At 39.8% G+C, this 20,917-nt stretch overlaps 2 protein-coding genes across 9 annotated transcripts in view; both read right to left on the bottom strand.

Annotated features, from left to right (window-relative positions):
* fam189a1 (family with sequence similarity 189 member A1) overlaps positions 1 to 15,383 on the bottom strand; it is a 116,589-nt gene extending 101,206 nt beyond the window's left edge. The window contains exon 1 of the mRNA XM_047363430.1: positions 14,451 to 15,383. Within this exon, the coding sequence (XP_047219386.1) occupies positions 14,451 to 14,699 (249 nt within the window). The 5' untranslated portion in view covers positions 14,700 to 15,383. The remainder of the gene's footprint in view (positions 1 to 14,450) is intronic.
* Positions 15,384 to 18,679: 3,296 nt separating this feature from the next.
* The window catches only part of tjp1a (tight junction protein 1a), a 117,820-nt gene continuing 115,582 nt past the window's right edge, over positions 18,680 to 20,917 (bottom strand). For all 8 annotated transcript variants that reach the window (XM_047364027.1, XM_047364036.1, XM_047364035.1 and 5 more), the window contains one exon: positions 18,680 to 20,280. In XM_047364027.1, the coding sequence (XP_047219983.1) occupies positions 20,186 to 20,280 (95 nt within the window). In that variant the 3' untranslated portion in view covers positions 18,680 to 20,185. The remainder of the gene's footprint in view (positions 20,281 to 20,917) is intronic.

Consider the following 20,917-nt stretch of genomic DNA (forward strand, 5'->3'; position numbering starts at 1 on the left):
AATAGTCTTCTCCAATACGTCCCAAGTTTTAATATGTCACATTTAATTGATCATGCATTTCCAGTTGGTCAAAAATTGTCTAAGGAAAGGAACAGCAAAAAATTTAAATGGCTTAACATTAGCTTCTTTTATACTGGGCCTTCCTCACTTAATGTGATTTCTGTAAGGTCTGAGGTAGCATTAGGGGTTAGATTTGATCCACTGCTTGTACGTTGTAAGGTTAAAGACTGTGATGCACTGATGAGGTACAGTATTTGTGAGGAGCTGGCCATAAGAATCAAACACCTAATTCCTGAGCGCTGACTGCTGAGGGGGTAACTATAGTACATATCAGCAACACTCTGGGATGCCACGTTCTTTCATGAAATGTTCACATATTGTTTCTGAACAGACAAGATTATGTGGATTTGCTTCATAACTAATTCAACCTGAGCACTATCCTTTTTACAAATAGTAAAACTTTAAATACCATATTATTGCCTAGAAACTTACGCAATCAAATGAATTAATCACCTACTAACAACAAACTAATTGTTTCAGCTGTAAATTAAACACAGACTTCGTATTTATATGCAGAGTGATTCCTGGCTCTGGTCCTTGCTTACTAAGCACAGTTGGACTGTAGAGAAAAAAAAGCTCATAGGCAGCATATTTTTAGGTTTCGCACTGCAGTGCTGTGATATTGATAGAGTCTCAGCAGATAGAGGAGTCAGTTATTAAACTACAAATGGTTTGCTCCTATAAATTTAAGAAGACATATTGCCCCTATTTAAAACTAAAACAATGAAACACAGAGGCAAGGAAATGTTAGAAAGTCTGAAAAGACATTGGTTCCGGATGGAAAAAAGATTTTAAATGCTTTGTTTCAGCCTAAAATTGATCCTGAGCTTTGCCTTTAGAGCTTGTCAGAAAGAAACACCCTTACCATCCCTCGTCAAAAAAACTGTAAATTCAATCTCAGAGGGACTCACACTCTAGCAGCCACAGCATCTACAGAGATATAACCACCAGGGACCGAAATGGTTAGGAAGTCAGATCAAAAAGAAGAATATTATGAGAGTGTAGCAGAGGGATGAGGCATGCAAACTGAGCTGAAACCATGCAAAGAGAAACACTCCAAGCTGCATAGAAGGAGGGAGCTGGAATATCAACCTGAGGGAGGAGTTGTTGGCCGGGGGGGGGGGGGGGGGGGGGGGGGCGCTGGCCCGCTTTGAGCTGAGTAAACACCTACCAACCAGCTATGCCCTGCAGCACAGGAAAAAATTCTGTACACGTTCGCTTTCTCTTTTACTACAGATTTAATTGGGAACTTTCTTTGTTTCAACACCAATAAAAAAAAAAAACTTAAAGCAACAAAAAGACAAAAAATATACCATCTTATGAATTAGAAGAAAAAAACACCAACTAACAATCCAGTTTCCCCCAGGACTTTTGGAGATAAATTACCTTTTAGTACAAATCCTTCTAGCAAAATACAGTAAGAAAATAATGCCCCCTTCTAAATCTGAGATGAGCTTTCAGAATGAAGAAAACCCACAGATACAAACAATCTGACTCCATATGTCTTTTCTGCAAGCTTTTTCTCAACTGAATTGCACACTCAAGCTCCACACAATAATGAATCATGTAAACCTGATCTCTTTATCAGTCAACTTTATTCTGGTTTCACTCAAACTCACTCTCAAACTGGTCCGCAAAGTCTTTGGAAAAAGTCCAGAGATTAATCTAAAGGCCTGCCTTAGTTTAGCTCGCCCCATGTGTACTGATGAAACAACAGAAGAGCAGAAGTCTTTGAAGAAGTGCATCATTCAAGCTATTAACATGAAGAATTGCTTTAAGATGATGCTGCTGGACTCCGCTGGGAGACCAGAGACTACATTATGCGTCGGGTGACAAATCTGATCAGTGCCAGATACTGAATGATGAGTTTCTCTCTTTGTGTGTTTCTCTGTGTATGTGTTGTCTAATGAATGGTTAAAGCTCCCCATGACCTAGTGACCTTTTTTATCACATTACCTGCTGTTACAGATTTGACATTTGAACCTGGAGAATTTATCTTCGTGCTTCATGTCTCTAAACAAGACGTTTCAGCAGTGATCATTTCCCAAAATGTCAGGAAATGGCTAAAGTAAGCAGAACCTGTAAATAATATGTACCTTTTGTTTTCTAAATGAGATCTATGTTAACTGACTTTTAATTGAAAAGTATTTTATTACACAGAAGCCTTGAGTTCATTTCAGGACAGAATAATGAGAGTATGATGCTGATGCTCATCTGATGAGTACACCCAACACTAGTGTTGGGTGTACTCCACAAGCATCCTGTCACTTACAGTACCCCTTTTTAAATGTTTTTGTTGGTTTTCTGGTCCCTTCCTATCTGCTGGTTAATTTCCACCATCTTACATCCTCCAAAACACAGAGGTTGAACAACAGGATGTTCTTATCCAAGATCTAAGCTGAAGAGAAAAGGCCGACTGTGACTTAACACTCGGTAAACTCCTAATTTGGATGGATGGATGGATGGATGGATGGATGGATGAAGGATGGATGCATGGATGGATGAATAGAAAGATGGATGGATGAATAGAAGGATGGATGGATGCATGGATAGATTCATGGATGGATGGATGCATGGATAGAAGGATGGATGCATGGATGGATGGATGGATGCATGGATGGATGGATGGATGATAGATGAATAGAAGGATGGATGCATGGATGGATGGATGAATAGAAGGATGGATGCATGGATAGATGGATGGATGGATGAATAGAAGGATGGATGCATGGATGGATGGATGGATGGATGGATGGATGGATGGATGGATGGATGAAACCTTGCTGCCAATTCACCACAATAAGCTGATTTAGAGTAAGCAGATAAATGTTTAAACTGATCCACTTTAAGGTTTTCCCTTTATAGGTTTTTAAAATACATACTACAGTGTGTCATGGGTGAACACTAATCATTCCAACAAGTTACAGTTTTGTTAAATAACATTAGCAAAGTTGGGATATGATTGAGACCCTGAGAAAGCCATTTATTGGTCCCCTATTAAAGGTTTAACAGATGCTAACTTTTGAGAACTGAGTTTCAAACAGCTCTTCGTAATTAATTTAAAATATGTAAAAAAGAAACCGTTAATTTCTTTTTTCACAGCAGAAAGTGAAAAACCACCAATTACCATTTACACTGCCGAATTTATTTTTAAAGTTCCAAAACAGAGTAAAGATAAATAAATATTTGTATCTCTTCCTCCTCAGCTTCCTCATAAATAGGTGTGTCTGTGTCTTCGCTGATAAACAGAAAACCACTTAGATCATCTGCGACCAAACTTTAATCCCGAGGCCCAACAGACACGTAAATAAAAAGAGATACCCATCCACACACCTGTGACTTCCCCTCCCACATGTGCACCCACACAAAAGCACCACCCTGCTGGCTAATCATAGAACAAAGAGAAGCCCCAGTCAGCGGGCTTTTCCATTGATCAGCCACAAAAGGCAGCAGGGATGGTCCTCAGTCAGCTTTGTTGTGCCAGGAAGAAGTTACAGTTCGTAGGTAAAGGATAAAAGTCAAGCGCATCAACAAATATGCCTGTCTGATGTCTGCTATCAGACCTTAACACTGATGTCGACCTGTTACAGCATGCTGCTGGAAGCTCTTCATTAAAGAAAAACCTCTTTAAACATCCTTGGTCGGGTCAAAGTCAGAGGAAGCAAACAAGCGCCTGTGTCTTCACTGAGAACCAAAGCTCTTCTTTCATAACAAATAAAAGATGATGATGTTCCTACACAGAGCTGTGATTTCCTGTTAAGAATTTCATGAACAAGTTGGTAGAATAAATGTGTACAGGTGTTGCACATGTGCAAACCACGGTGTCCATTGTTCCTAAAGCATTAATATCTCCTGATGCGAATCCTTACAGTCTACTAGAGAGATTTGCTTCTGGTTGTCTTGTGTTGCCTCTTCCTCCACCCCGAGCTCAGTTCAACCTTGTCGGCCTTTTCTATTAAACAGTCTGCATGCAGACCCGCTGGCAGCCTGGTTGAAGCTGTTTGCAAAGAAGTGCAGCATCAAGCATTCTGTCTGACACATCTCTGGGTCAGACTAACACAAGAGAACAATGGAGCCAACAGAGGAAAAAAGGAGGATTTATGAGAAGAAAAATCTGTCATGCGTGCACATAAAAATGTATCATGCATTCAAAACATAAAAGCAACTAGCCCAACACATGACTCCATCTTCCTTTTTGTCTTCACAGCCGCATTTACAGCCATCAGTTTCAGATCTGGAAGGTTCCAGAAGAACAGATAACCTGCAGCTTTCATCACACATCAGCCACTTTTACACTTCAAAGATCAAAATAGTGCATAATGGCACCTGTTTTATAGGATTTTTATGTGCAGTGGTCTTTAAATACAAAACAGTGTTTGCAGAAACACATACATGTGCAAGGACAGATATGGGTTTTATCATGTTTGAATGTCCCCTCAAATAATAAAAAATATCCTACTTTAATTTCATTATAAAGCCTGTCAAAAGCAGTTAAATTAACTTCACTGTAGGGATGAAAATATTTTGGGATCTAATTTTTCTGCAAGGTGGAGATTAAGGACAGGATCACAGGATAGCACAAAATAATTGAATAATAATAAGGAATATCAAGAAAATGTTTTACACTGTGAATTGTTTCATATTCAGATTAATTTAGGTTATTTTCAAAAGGTACTTTCAATCCGACAAAAGAGCCTCATTGGAAAGCATACTGTAATTTATTGAATATGACACTTTTGTATGTCAAGGTTTTAACATTTCACTGAGCACCTCATTGTCAACACAAACACAGTAAAACTGGATTGATGCAGCTCTAGGTAATTTCAGAGAAGTGTTTATCCTCCCATCCTCCAAGCTTCTACAATCAGGCTCACTCTGCATCAGAGTCTCACCGCTGGGTTCTGTGTGATATGGGCTTTGTTTGGTGAAAAATGTCCCTCATGTCACGCAACAAAAGCTGAGGTGAATGCTATTAACACTGTCAGATCTCCATCAGAAAAAAGTCCAGGCATTTCATTTATCTGTTCGAAATGTTCTGCCTGGTAAGGTACTCAGCCAAGCGGCTTCCTTGTGGCATTTACAGCATGTGGGGACAACATCTAACAAGAAGCACACAAAGAACAACAGGTGGAGAACAGCTTTAAAATTAAAGTGACACATGGAAATCCAGAGTCTAGAATAGTCTGCAGGTACAAAAGCAGAGACTGGTAAGAAAAAAATGACAAAAAGTTGACACCCTGAAATATTAGAGCTCACTTTGAGTGTGTGTGTGTGTGTGTGTGTGTGTGTGTGTGTGTGCGTGTGTGTGTGTGTGTGTGTGTGTGTGTGAAAATGTGAAAATGTGAAAAGGCAGCTAGGACGCCCTGTTCCCTTCCCCATCATGGTGCTGAGTGGTGGCAGTGGAGTGGGGGCAGGATGCACTGGAGGGTCCTCAGAGTAATCAGTAGCAGCAGGCTGAGTGCCTCCTTACTTATTACAGAAAGGTCCAGAAGGGGAGTGAATTACAGCAGCTCTGCAACACCTCCGGACGGTCAGAGTGCTGAAAACTACATGACATCACTGCACCTCAACCTTCATGTTAAACATCGGAGTGAGGTCACTGCGGAAAACGTAGTGAAACCACAATCAGCTTGAGTAAAGGAAATATGAAAGTAAATGGAAGACAGGTAACTGATGGTGCCTATTAGCTGATCGGCATGAGATTTAAGACAGGGCGGACCGAGAGCGGTCTGTGCTGACCACAGTTCCCATTTAATCTGGGCTGACAAGATGAGTACAACAGGCAAGGAGCTACATCCTCTGCTGACAACTGGAAATAAATGGCATCATCCAAACAAAGGGGGGCTTAATGTCAAGTCTTACAACTATCCCTTTCCTGCACTGCTAACCAAACCTCATGATCCAACCAGGTAATGTAAAGCTCTGGCTGAAATGTAACAAGAAAAAAACTGTTGTCCTCCAGGGAACTTAATGTGTAAAAATGATCAACTCTGCCTCTCCTCTAAAAGTGATTGTTTGATAATTCCCAGTGACACTTTGTGTGAGGCTCATATTTATACCATAATTTAAATGCTGAAATAAATAAAAACATGAAGGTTTGTGAGTCAAACACTCAGAGGCATTAGGATTGTTCAGTTCTACTTCATGCTTATTGGATTAATTTAATTATGTCTTTTGCAATGGGATTTTCAAAAATAACTCAAAGCCTAAGGAGTTACTATATATTTTTATCAGGTTCACAACTGTTTACTAAGGTAGTGGATGAAGTTTCAAATATAAAAAGCAAATATTAAGAGCAAAGATCTCTTTTGGTCGGAAGCCATAAGCTGCAAGCTTTCAACGTGGGTGATAATCAAGCAATGAGAAAAAAAAAAAATATAGTGGCAGCGGAGTCTTTTAAAGTGGTCTTGAAAAATATATCTTTTCATTTTCAGAAGCTCTTTTAATTTTTTTTTTTTTTACAGGGGGAGTACCTGCTTTTCCAACTACTGAGGAGGAAGCCACCCCGGTCTGAGTAAGAATGCACTGAATGCAGCGTGCTTAGAGGCATACATAGGCAGCAGCACCATTAACCAGACACGTCTAGAGCTGACCTGCATAAAACAAACAACTGCACTACTGCTTTTTCCAACTTAATACCATCCCATGGAAAACAGGATTGATGACTTTCAGCGTTAAACGCACACATCATGCATACCCGCAACCTAGAGGCTGCTGGGTTTTTGTTTTTGACTGAGACAAAAATGTCTCTGAATCCAATTGTCAGCTTACATCCTTCTGTGCAGACAATGAACGTATAAGTCTGCTGCATAAACCTCATATCCTGAAAAGGTGACACATCACTTGGCATGAAGCCCACTGCCGTAATCAGTGGTGAGGGGCTACTGCCACAAGTGCACCATGGATACTCTGGATGTAGGTTAGTCGATAGACACTTTCTGATCGAGATGACCAAAAATCAGGGAGTATAAATTATTTGTTGGGTGATTTAAAACTTGAGTTTAGTGTTATATATCTCTATTAAAATTGAACATATTTAATTCACAGATAAGAATCCCAGCGTTTCACATAGTTTGCTTTACTCTGTTCTCCAACCATTATTGCTTGCAGAGAGATTGCTGGCCCACCAACAAAAAAATTTAAAAAATTAACATCTCAAGTAGTAAACATGCAAATCAGTGTTCAAACAACCTACAACAAAACACACTTGCTAAAAAAACATATTTATCACCATCTGTAACAGATTTAGGAAACATCATCAGTCAAAATGGATGTGACTCATGAATGTTTGCTTTCTTAATAACAATGAATTCAATTTAGTGTAATGTTTTATAAAATGGTCAAAATTGTGATTGATGACATTATATAAAGAATTATTTCAGCTCTAAAGCATCTTTTTAGTACAAAGTTAAAAATAATGGGTTTTGGATAAGCTGATGGTTATGGTTGACAGTTTATAATCAAGATATGAATTTTCTATGCAAGAGCAACACAACCCATATGCATGAAATGATAGATTTATGCGTATTAGACTGCCTATTGCATGAAGTTACATTGTATGCTTTCTTTATGAGGTAGACAGAGCACCTTTTCTAACTAACAACAGGTTTCAATGTTATGACAGGGTAGTTATGATGTATGATCTTTCCAAACATGACAGCCAGCTATTTTCTTTATTGAAAGATGTGAAGTGGCACAACTGAAGCTTTGTGTGTCAGCCACCTGTTGACAGGTACTTTTGTTCATCTGATTAATCCATCCATCTACCCAGCCCTCCATCCTTCCAACCTCCAATCCATATGTATATATTTTTAAGAGTTTTTAAAAGGTCAAACATGGGAATGTGTTAAAGTAGAGGACAGCAACCACAACTACATATTCATGCTCTAATAATTAGGGTTTTGATTGGAAAATCACGCAATATTTACTAGCTTGACACTGGGTTGAAACTGCTCCTACTGGGTCTAACAGCGAAGAAAGGCTGACTGAATGTAAAGCTAACACTTCATTCATCCTTCTGCTTTGATGTTATGAATCATGAGCGACTCTGCAGGCGCGACATTTCTAATAAATTTTACGTCAACTTTCCTGACAAACATGTCCCCATTCACAACATGAAACAAACAGAGAGCTTTTTCATCAGAAATCATGACAACTCTCCAAATTCTTGCTGTGGATCACACTTATGTGCAACTGCTGCACAGGACTAGCATTGTGTTAGTGTGCTTTGTCTTAAGACCTGTTGCCAGGAAACTGCATGGGCCTAATAAGTCAGGTAATTAATGATAATTCACACCAGCTTGCTGCAAGGCCAAAGACCCAAAGGAACAGAGCAGATTTATGGCGTTTCTTTCTGCACCCACAACTAAAAATGATGGGCACATTTTTCGCTAACCCATCAGAGGACAAGCAATGTACTGACACACCTTGATGCAACATCATTTAATAATTTCATTACAATTGGACTAATTGACCCTACAAATATTGCTTTTCTTCCCATTTTCTTTCTTTAAAGACAAAATAGAAGTATAAAGATCATCCATGGAAGATTCTGTCTCTGTTTTAACAACAGAGTGAAGAGGGGGATGTCACAAAATTAGTACTGGTCTCCATTTATGCTGAAGGTTGGGAATTGGATCTTGGAATTATGCCACAGGTGGTCCTAAATCAGATACATATCTGATGTTTTTTTACAAACCAACCTCAGCTTAAACAGTCATGTCTCATTTCATCCAACTTTTACATCACTGTGTGTGACAGATTTACTGAAAGAGGCAGGAAACAGCAAAATCACATGTAAACAATAGACGAAACAAGCAAGGGAGATTTTGTGAATTCTGCTCTATTTATTTATACCATGCTCACATGCTGTTTGGAGTTTCTACTTCCTGATAGAGTCTGTCTCCTTCAAAGTAAAAGTCTTGCTGCAATAGTATTTAAGGAGGCACCGTGGATGGAGCTGATTGTAATTTTGTTGACTCCAATTGCACAACAGTTTCAGAGCTGACATACACAAGCGAATATGCATAGCATCCATTATTACTTCTGCAAAAACAGCGTGCTGCGTGTGACGACACGTCTTCTTTTTATGTGGATGGGTTCACACTGGAGGCTGATGTTGGTCGCATTAATAGTATGTGAACAACCACAAAAAATCGGATCTCATCAAAAATTGGAATTGAGCATTAAGACCTGCATTAAGTGTGAACATAGTGTACGACTAGCAATGCAAAACATTTTGACAACATATTCCTCTGCATTTCATGCTTTCAAACACTGTTGGACCATAGTTAATAACAGTCATTGAGACTGAATAAGAAACATTCTAAAATAAGTGCAAATAAATAATTTAGTGCAGCTACTGCAACTACTATAAAATATAGTTAGTCATATTAGATTTTGAGGTGAGAGAACATTGGCTTTCCTAGTCATAGTTTTGATTTAATGCATTATTTGAACTTGGAAATCCTACCTTCCTGTTAGAAAGAAAACACCCTAAATCTGAAGCCAAGCTAGGAGCTTATTGCTCATTGCTTTAAATTAAATGCTAACACACACATGCCAAAATGCTCATGAGGAGAATGTTTACATGCTAAGTGTAAAATTATGTTCACAATATGAGGATTTTTTCTGTCCGTCTTAACATTATTAAATTGAATAATACAGAGACTGAAATGTGCAGCAAATATTTCATCGTCTGAGTTACAGGGACACTTTTTCTCAGTAGTGTGATTACACCATCTGTTCTCAACATAAACTGCAATCCCTTCTTTCTAACTCAGGGCTGAACAGAAAGGAATCGGAGTCAGGAATGTTTTCCTGCAGCTGTGTTTTGGTGACGTGCATAAATTCCCAACATTTCCGCTGTGCACTGTCAGGGCTCTAAGCACATCCTTTTTATTTGGCAGTGATCATTCATTCCCTGGGAAGAACAATGGCACGAATAGTTTAAACCTTTTCTGTCCTTGCTCTCTAAAATGCTTCTGCCTCACTTCTCTCTCAAATCTTACTTCATGCATTTCATTTGCTTTATGAAGCTAAATCATGCATGCCCAAATAAAACCGTCATATTGTCATGGTTATACATCAAAACAGATTTAAAAAAATACTATTGTTACCAGCACAAACCCAGAAAGTGCAATGGCAAAATTCACAAAAAGACTTCACAAATACACTATCGCTCGTCGGGCATCATAAATGTATGAACTTTAGTGACATCCCATCCTTAAACCATAGGATTTAATATGATGTCGACTCACTCTTTGCTCAAATAACAGCCTCAACTCTTCTGGGAAGGCTTTTCACAAGGTTTAAAAGTGTGTTTATGGGATTTTTGGACCATTCTTCAGATTTGTGAGGTTAGGCACTGATGCTGAATGAAAAGGTCTGTCATTCCCAATCGCTTCCACTTTTGTATAATATCACTAACAGTTGTTGAATATTTAGTAGTGATGAAAATTCACAACTGGACTATTGTACAGGTGACCCATTCTTTTACAAATGTTTGTAGAAGCAGTCTGCATGCCTCAGTGCTGGATTTTATTCCATCTTCCTCCATAGAAGTGTTTGGAACAGCTGAGATTAATGGTTTGGATGAGTGAGCAAATCTTTTGCATTAAAATTATGTGTCTGAAGATGGTACAATTTAAAAAACTTCCCACCATTGTTGAATGCTTTTATATTTTTACCTGTAGTTTTTTTGCACAGATAGGGATCACCATTGGGATTGTTTTGAGTACTATTCAACATGGTTGTAGTACTAAAAACAAAGCAAAGCCTCACTAAAGTTGTGTAAGAATAATTCACAACAGGATTTATTCTCCATCCAATAACTATCAGGGAACAAAGATCCAGTTGACTAATAGATCGCCGAGACAACCAGTCATCACATGGCTTTCATCCTGCCAAATTCAGTCCAAAATGGATCTTTGCCTATAACACAATAAGTCCCAGCAGACCACTTTTTAAAATACACACAGAAGTTGACATATTCAAGCTGATTAATGCAGAATTTGATGACGGTTGACGCTGGAAACACAGCAGAGAAAAGCTTTCTCAGAAGTAATATCAACATTACTGTGTAAAGCTGCTTGTGTTCATGCCCAATGTGTAGATTTGAGTATTTAGAGTGTTGCTCTAAGAGAAGGTGTGCACAATGACACACACAGAAAAGGAACGATTTCCTGTTTCACACAACCAGGATGGATTTGGAGTAAAAATAAAAGGAGAAAATCCAGCTATAGGCATTGAGAGAAAATCCCATTATCTTAAAGATGGTGAGAAAAAGTAAGCCTTGTTGTAAGCATAGTGAAAAATATCTGCAGTAACATCTTCTTAAAGATTGCATACACTGAAGTAGGTTGCATTTGAAAATACCAAGCCTTATTCATTGAGTTGCAAGATTGACAGCAATTTTATGTGCATTTCAGCTGCTGACAGCTGCAAAGGCCTTTTGGCTCGCTCTGTCACAATGGCATGAAATACTGAACAAAACCTGGCAATGCAGCAAGTCTCACAGCTAACAGGTAAAGCTGCAGCTGATTGAGCCCTGTGCAGCCTGCAGCTTTTAGTACTGTCCATTGTTGCTACCCTGCCTCATGATTTCTTACCCAAATCGCATATGAATATTGTGATTTGGGTAAGAAAGATATGTGTAGGATTAGCCTCAATTGGCCCGATAATTGAATAAATATTGAGTGTGATATTATGCTGTCCAACAAATGATTAGGAAAAATGTTTTTTATCCCAAATGTGGAAAATTTGGATGAGAGAGACAGAACCATTGATGTGCTAAAACACAGAGACACAAACTGTGTGTTCGTGTTTCTAAATGCGTGCGAGTGCATTTGATGAAGGAGGAGGAGGGGCGGCCATGCTGAGCTCAGCAGTCACTGCTCTTTGTAGGAAGTAAAGATTACGCTTTCCCTTGCTGTGACTGTGATGAAATCCCACACCAGTCATCACACTGAGATGCTTAATGACTTCTCACGGTGTCTGCACGCACACACTCGTGCACACAAACATGCAATTGTTCCCACCTTTCTTACTTGTTTAGTTCATCATCATAGCCAGGGGTGCAACACTAAACCCCAAACAGCAGCACTAACTGCGACTTGTCACTGTGCTGCTTCATATGGACGTTTAACTTCAATAAAAACCCTAAAGAGGTTTGGTAATGGTAATAGATAATCCTGGAAATGGTCTTTTTATTTTTCACAAATTTGGCAACACATTTTCTTACGATGTGAAAGGAAATAAAGCAATACCTCCTCTAAAATTAGAACAGATTATTTCTAGACATTACTAGTGCAATACAATCTTTTACAATCATATGCACTGGTCTTATTCTTGTAAAAGTAACTAAACAGAGCTGCAGAGATTTTCTAAATCCAGCTGATTGAGATGGTTTCTTTGGTTTTGCAAAACCATAGCTCAGAAATTATAAAGACGAAGGTTAGAGGGGGGATTTTGGGGGTTGTTAGGATCTCAGTAGTTCACAGCTTTGATGTGTAATTTTAGGGAAATGTCTCTCCTTCAGTCACCAGATTGGGAGCAAGTCACAACAACACTAACTGGATGTTGGCACCACTATGGCCTGTGATTGTTACTGCTAATGTGCTGTTTGTTCTTAGCACCTGGCTCTGCAGCTCTGCTCGACAGCACTGTTTTCTCTTAAACGTACGTATTGCCCTGCGCTAAAAAGGTCTCATTTAAAATATTTCACTTTCTAAACAGGTTTATAATCCTTGTTGATGAAAGTTACATACATCTCTCTCAGATTTAAAGAATTTTAAGCAAAAGTTTCATTTATTAATCCCCTTTCTAATGGTTTTAATAAATACAGTTGATTTTTGTTTTTCCCATTAAATAGCTGCCTTAGGGGCTACGAGCTAATGTGGTTAATCTGATTGGAAGATTGTAAAAAAAAAAACAATCAGACACATTGATTCAAATGTTGTGCAGTAGGGTTTGAACCTAAATTACATAATCAAAATATGCCTGAATGTTAAATTGTGGAGAGCAAACTAACAACTGCTCATTGACTGATGTCCTTTGTGATAAATCCTGATCCTATTTATAAATTGAATCTATTAAAACTACCAAAAATATACATAGAATAAGAATTTTGCACCAACAGCGTAAATCCCTAAAAAAACTATCATTTATCAGTGGAAATCTCTGCCTTTATTAGTAGATGATCAGTTGAGGAATGATGCATCTCTCAGGTCTTGTGTCTTCTCTTTGCTGGATTTTCTTCTATTAATTAAAAACATAACTTTTAAGATACATTTCCTGTTGAGAGTTTTTTAGCCCTATCTCTGTTTCAGTCCTCTTTTCTGTCCTCCATTTTTCACCTTTCCCTGTTCTTTAAGTATAACACTGCACCGTATGCTGTCCCGGCCAGATGCAAGGTCTGGACAAACAAATAAAAAATCCATCAGAAATTTTAAAAAACAAAAAGCTCTATTGATTAAAACCAAATTAGTTAATTGCAAGAAATGTTTGAATACAGTAAAATATTTGATTAGGCTTGATCTAACACTGGTTAGTCCTGTAAGTGCTTATGTTCATTCTCAGAAAGGCAATTCTGGATAAAATGTAGGATCTTCCGTATATTTTGGTTATTTAAATGATTTAAAAACTTTGTATTTTAGTTCCTTTTGGTGTAGAAAGCCTGAATATAAGAATGCATTAAATGTCAATGCCTAAAAATAACACAGAGTAATACAAAGCACAACAAACTGACAAACCTTAAACACCCTCTGCACAGGAGCTCAACCAAACACGCCCAAGCACTGATGGAGAATGTTCACTGACCTCTGAACCCTGACCTCTGTGATTACACACTGTTCCCCTGTAACTATATTCACCCACACATACAAACACTGAGACAAAGAGGCATTGCTTACCTTATTCTCAAACACACACACACACACACACACACACACACACACACAGATGGCCCTTGTGACACAGACCTCCCCTCACCCCTGCACTTATGCCCTACTGCCTCTAAATTTAATGGACCAGCCCTGTTCCATGCTCATGCTGGGAGGAAATCAATGATGTGTTGGTCATAAATATTTACAGAAACCGAAATCAGAAATATAACAAAATATAACTTCGTAGATTATTATGCTCACCCTTCATTGCCAGTGAGTGTAATATGTCCTCCAAAACTTAACTGCTGAATCCACACAAATTAATTTCCTTTTCTTGAGAATAAGACTGCCAGCTGATAATACTGATATAACTTCTTGCTTCCAGTAAAATTTCATTTTTGACTATCTATAGGAGCCATTTCCGTTTTTTTCTGTGGGATAACAGAACTTGCGTCAGGATTGATGCGTAAGCTTTGTGTTTTTTTGTTTTTGGTTTTTTTTACTCACAGAAAAACCTGCCCAGAATGGACATGAGTGCCGCACTCTGGGCGATGTGGTGAGCGCCAGAGCCGCAAAGCTGACCGCCAGGATGAGACTCCCCAGGACCATCTGAGAGACTCCCAGAGCCAGCATGATCCTCGTCCGTGTGCGGTACTCCCTCAGCCGGGTCAAGCTGCGGGACAAGGAAACGGGGCTCAGGGATCCAGGGCCGCTGATCCCGCTGCTGCCGCCTCGGGGCAGCGCGTTCACCGGCATTGTTACCAAAAAAACGAGAGAGAGGGATCCTTGAACCGGGTTAGACGCGCCGTAGGCGAGGAGAAGAAAGACAATAGCATCCAATACGAGCGGCAGCGTCCTGTTACAGCTTGGGTTCTGTTGGACGGCGTGGTCAGAGCTCACTGTGGATGATCTCCATCAATTAAAGACGCTCCAATTAGAGATGCTCTGCAGCTGAAAGGTGGACTGGACGAGGCACTTGAGGTTTAGCAGCACACAGACATGGATATTTAACTATGGACTTATATTTATTTAAGTCGAGCATGTAAAAAATGAGCGACTGAAGTCTTCTTTGACTGCTCTGGCAAAGAACCCATTCCATAAAGTCAAGAAAAAACCCGAAAACGCATTATGCTGCTGTCACCCCGCTATGCACCATTGTCATGCTCGCTTCAACTTGAGACCGAGGGATGAAGACGCGTAATAAATTCACAACATAAACTCCGAGTCCTTGAGCGTTCATAAAAAACAAGAAAACCGTCTGAAAACAGGCTGCTTTGCTTTCTTGTAAATAGGTGCAGGTCTGAAGGAGCCGCGGTGTTCACAGACGACAGCGAAGCCAGCAGCAGGCAGAACAGGAGGTGCTCACTGCGTGTTGGAGACCAGCCACTGTGCGCGTCTGCATGGCGGGGAGCTGCGCTGCGCTACGCTGCGCAGCGCTGCGCAGCGATGCGCAGCGCTGCGCAGCGTAGCGCAGCGCTGGGTGGACTGTTTTACTACGACAGGGAAGGGGCCAGGGGAGGGGTGCGGGGGGGCACCATAAGGAGGAAGAGGAAGAGGAAGAAAAAAAAAAGACTGTGGTGACTTGTTACCGGAGGGGATGTGGTGCAGGATGAAAACGAAGCAGATACAAAGATTAAGAGATGAACATCATAACAATTCAAAATATTTTAAAATATGTTTTTAAAGCGAATTTAATCGAAACATAAATCGTGTAAAATCCTGGAGTGTAGTAAAGCAAAGGGATGATAGATAAACTCTTAGTCCTCCCACAGCCTCTTGTTGCATTTTGACTGCCTTCTCTATAACCATAAGCCCCAACTTTACAGGTCAAACGTATATCAATTGAAATAGAAACATATCCAAGACTCCAACATGATTTTGTGATTGTGCCCAGTTGGGCACCCTATAGGTTTTAACTGGGTCTCAAATGGGCATTACAATCATCAGTTGAAACTGTGAAGCACATATAGAACCCATATGGGTCCCACCTTTGACCCAGAGCTGTTGGCAAACTGATATAATCAATTAATATCTCAAGCTCTTTCCTTATCCATATTAGCCCCATACGGAAATGGTAGTTAGCGTGTTGTAACTACAGAGGGACAGTGGATGAGCTATGCCATGGAGATATAAGAAGGCTTCGTCACAGCTATAGATTAAAGAGAGAGGTGACAATCAGTGGTTTCATGCCAGCAAAAACTACAACAGATGAAGTATTTGTTTCATCAATGTTGATGGAAAAGAACAGAGAAAGCCAGAAAGAGCTAAACAGTTTTGCTGTTGTTTTTAAAGCATATATATAAGGTGTCAAGAGAGGAAATGTGGTACTCTATGATGAAGTATGTGACGATGATGCAGGACACACATTTGGAGCTCTGTGGCAAGTGTCATCAATTATCATGTGTGAATTACAGCCTTTAACACACATTAGATGTGTCGTGCTGAAATGTGTCAAGACAGGACAAGACATGACTCCAGTCCTGGATAGTTTTGTTGGAAACATCAACACTTCTGAGTAGAACAGGTTCTAAAAGGATCGCTGTCAATCATTTGATAGAAAAGAATAGGGACATGTCAGATGCCGTTGTGTGTTGCACTTAACAGTGAGACAGTGGTGAGGTGTGTGGTAGAAGTGACAGATGGGATCAGTATGGGTGTGGGATTAGCCTTTAGGTTCTTGTTGATTCCACTGGTCATAGAGAGGTTGTCAGATGACCTCAGGCATACAGACACAAACAATATGTTTATGTTTGGAACTAAGTGCAAAGCGCAATAAAACGTTCTGTGGTGCAAAGTGAAGCTAAAACAGAACAAAACAGAGAGAGCTCCCAGCTGTCACTAAACTCTGCTATTTGGGAACATCAAGGTTTTTCATGCAGTTACACTGGAGAAGCAAAGGTAGCTGAATTGTAATTTTTTTCTGAAAAGAGGACTTATGATCACTGAACAACGACAGTCCGTTTCCTCCTTAGGGTTAAGAACTTCTGATGTTGTCCCTGTTCAGTAACGGTTTAGCACAATGCATGTGTGCGGTAACTCTTGAAGCACCCAGGTGCAGTCCAGACCTTGTGGCTCTCCACAACGCACTTGAATGAACCATGCTTTACAACCTTCAAAGGGTGTGATATATCCCTGTTCCTAGTGCACCCTTGGCCACTACGCTTGTTCCTTCCATTCAACTTTCCAATAGCATCTTCTGTAATGATAACTGGCTCATGTAATCTTCAACCAGTAATGGCTCAGTGTTATTTTGAGAATCATTGCCTATCTCTAATAAAACAGTAGTACTGGTAGTTTTCTTATTATAGTGGCCAGGTCACTACGTGATACTGGTGGAGGAAAATGTTTCCTGACTCGCTCCTCCAAAACACCCCACCTCCAAAACACCCCACTGCCTTCAGGATACAATGTTTGAACCATTGGATGCACATGGTCCTCAAGAATGGTTCGGTAGTTCTTGGCAGTGATGCGCCCATCTAGCACAAGTATTGGGCCAAGGGAATGCCATGATATGGCAGCCCAAAGCATCACTGATCCACCCCCATGCTTCACTCAGGGCATGCAACAGTCTGGGTGGTACGCTTCTTTGGGGCTTCTCCACACCGTAACTCTCCTGGATGTGGGGAAAACAGTAAAGGTGGACTCATCAGAGAACAATACATGTTTCACATTGTCCACAGCCCAAGATTTGCGCTCCTTGCACCATTGAAACCGACGTTTGGCATTGGCATGAGTGACCAAAGGTTTGGCTATAGCAGCCCGGCCGTGTATATTGACCCTGTGGAGCTCCCGACGGACAGTTCTGGTGGAAACAGGAGAGTTGAGGTGCACATTTAATTCTGCCGTGATTTGGGCAGCCATGGTTTTATGTTTTTTGGATACAATCCGGGTTAGCACCCGAAGATCCCTTTCAGACAGCTTCCTCTTGCGTCCACAGTTAATCCTGTTGGATGTGGTTCGTCCTTCTTGGTGGTATGCTGACATTACCCTGGATACCGTGGCTCTTGATACATCACAAAGACTTGCTGTCTTGGTCACTGATGCGCCAGCAAGACGTGCACCAACAATTTGTCCTCTTTTGAACTCTGGTATGTCACCCATAATGTTGTGTGCATTTCAATATTTTGAGCAAAACTGTGCTCTTACCCTGCTAATTGAACCTTCACACTCTGCTCTTACTGGTGCAATGTGCAATCAATGAAGACTGGCTACCAGGCTGGTCCAATTTAGCCATGAAACCTCCCACACTAAAATGACAGCTGTTTCAGTTTCATTGTCCAACCCCTGTACATCATCCGATATATTGTAATTTACTGCCTTCCAAGCACCTCACTATCTCTGACCTTGTACAGGAAACCTTTTTATAGCCTTCCTGCGCCACCTAGCGGTAAACTGAGGTAATGCAGAGCTGAAATGAGCAATCCCAAAATAAATGTGGTTAAAGTTTATTAATTTGGAAATGTATGTGGCAAAAGTGAGCATTAAGGTGAGGCATTTATTTTGCAGCAATAAATTACATTTTTTACTGAAAACCTACATTTTTATTATTATTGTTTAATTGGTTTTAGAAAGCATTTAATCAAGACAATCAAAATTAAATTGAAGAACTGGATTAAATGTAATATCAGAATAGTGCAACAAAAAAGAAGTGAAGATCAACAAACAAGCAAAAACAAACAACAAAATAGAGGAAAAACAAAGGACAGCATAGGCATATGAAAACACCTTCCATGGACTTTATTTTAAAAATGATTTTATTTATTAATACAGTGGTAAAAGTGTCGAAGAGGAGAAAAAAAAAAAGTCAGCCACACGTGAAGAACTAATATTCAATTAAAGCTGTGTTATACTAAAAATAAAACTGTATCAGTGTGCCGTACATATGTCTATTAGTACAAAAATACATTTAAGGGCACACAATATAGCATCCAGTATCACAAATCAGTGAGGGGGACACCGTCAGAGCGCATGTTTTAATGTCTTTCAGTTCAAGTACTTTGAGATCCTCCAATAAGTAAAAAGTACTTTTTCTGCGTCCACAACATCGTGTCAATATATTGGTAGAAAAAGGTTCGATGTATCATTGTTGGTTACTGTTCAAAGGCTTGAGGGTATATCCAGAATACAAAGAAAACCTGTTCACTTTCTTCTGCTTTTTAATATGTTTTCTCTAAGTTTTATACAAAAAAAGAAAGACATACAAAAAGTTCATTTACAAACAAAAGAAACAAGGCAATATGCTATCTTTATTTACAGCCACTTCTTATCTGTCTTTTCAGTAATGCATAGCAGATGAAAGAAGAGCTTACCTTTGTTATCTTTAGCCAACTGTTATTGTGTGCTAAACCCATTTATTTATACAGTGGGTCCACAAAGAAATGGCAAAAACAACTGACATTATACCATAATTTTTCATAAGTTATGTTTTTTCTTTATGAAAAGTGAATAATCTGCAGATAAGGCATCACTGCTTATTTGTGTGTGAGTGCAAGAGCAACCAGGGAAGAAGAAGAAAGAGATGTCAGGAAGGAACTGAGGAAGGTTAGAGAACCTGAGTAAAGAACATGCATAGATCTCCCTCAGGCTGGAAGGAGAAGATGAGGTGCTCAGGGAGCAGGGAAGGAAGCCAGGAAGCTACAGGATATCACAGGAAAAGGAGGAACAAAGGAAGGAGTGAAGGTGTCTTTAAGTGTGCTGCTTCGGTTTAGAACTGTTTCCTTCAATGGATACCTTCAAACGTCCCTACATGTCTCAAACCTTTAATACATTTACCTCAACCTGTCAGTAATTCTTCATATTCTGTCCTCTGAACTGAAAAATAAACTTAGAAATGAACTCCTAAACACAGTTTTAGCAACTCCTTTTGATACTTCTATATATACTATATGCACATATAGCATAAATATACTGAAAACTTTCTAAAGCACCTATATGCTGCTTCGAAAGCCATCCATCCAGGTATATTTCTGTAAATGACAGGAGCAAACACCACTTTATATTTAGTGTTGATATCTTAGAGACATGGGGCATGCTTCAATATGAGGACAGACTTTCTCGCCTTCATCTGGGTCAGTAATCAGCACTGACCGGCGCTCCTTCATACTCCACTGTGTGCTGTATTTGTACGCTTGGACTGCAGCTGTAGCGCATGTGCAGTGTTTATGTGTGTTCTAATATGAGTCCGTCGCCTTCATTTCTCCCACATTCAGCAACATTGTGCCTCCCAGTCTGTTCGACTCCCCTTAAAAGTGGTCGATGAGCACAGACACACAGTTGGCTCCCACTAGGTAGTTGGGATCTCCGGGGAGAGACTTGTTCTGCCAGCTTTTAGGGTCACCTGCAGAGAAAACAAATGGGATGCGTCGGTGAGTGGTAATAGCTGCTGTATGTATGAATCTCTGGTTTCAATGCATAGTCAGGAACATTAACATAAAAAAAAAAAATGATCGGTGCAAATTACTTTATAAACAACACTAAGTGAGAAATGCGATCGTAACAGTCACATTACTGTGACCTACTTCCAGGTGCAGGGCAACAAGAGACCAGTAAAACCTGTTCAGTGTTTTTTATTGAACGTCTCCAACCTCTTGTTGACTGCAAATTAAACTCCAGTCACTGTGAGGTCGAAGCACACGGGCAGCTATAAACATGGAGGTCTGTGCTAAAGGGAAAGTTCCAGTAATCGATGGAGGGATGCAGAACCAGCTCAGCAGAGGTCCATTGATACAGTGCAGTACAGCTGCAGCACATGTGACAGCATACAATGAAGCTTCTTCAATCATACTGACCATGACTCTCTGAAGCAGATCTTTCCCACCTCATAAAAGCCAAGATGCAATTCAAACTGACTTGCTCCTATTACTTTGTGAATGCATTATCTGTCTTCTATCTCACCTTAAAGCCTAATTAAAGTGAACATGTGACAGAGGTTCTGTTTTATCACCTCATTCTTCATTATTGGGTCGGTTCTAACT

The sequence above is a fragment of the Girardinichthys multiradiatus genome, chromosome 4 (genome assembly GCF_021462225.1).
Source record: "Girardinichthys multiradiatus isolate DD_20200921_A chromosome 4, DD_fGirMul_XY1, whole genome shotgun sequence".
In the NCBI taxonomy this organism is placed as follows: Eukaryota; Metazoa; Chordata; class Actinopteri; order Cyprinodontiformes; family Goodeidae; genus Girardinichthys; species Girardinichthys multiradiatus.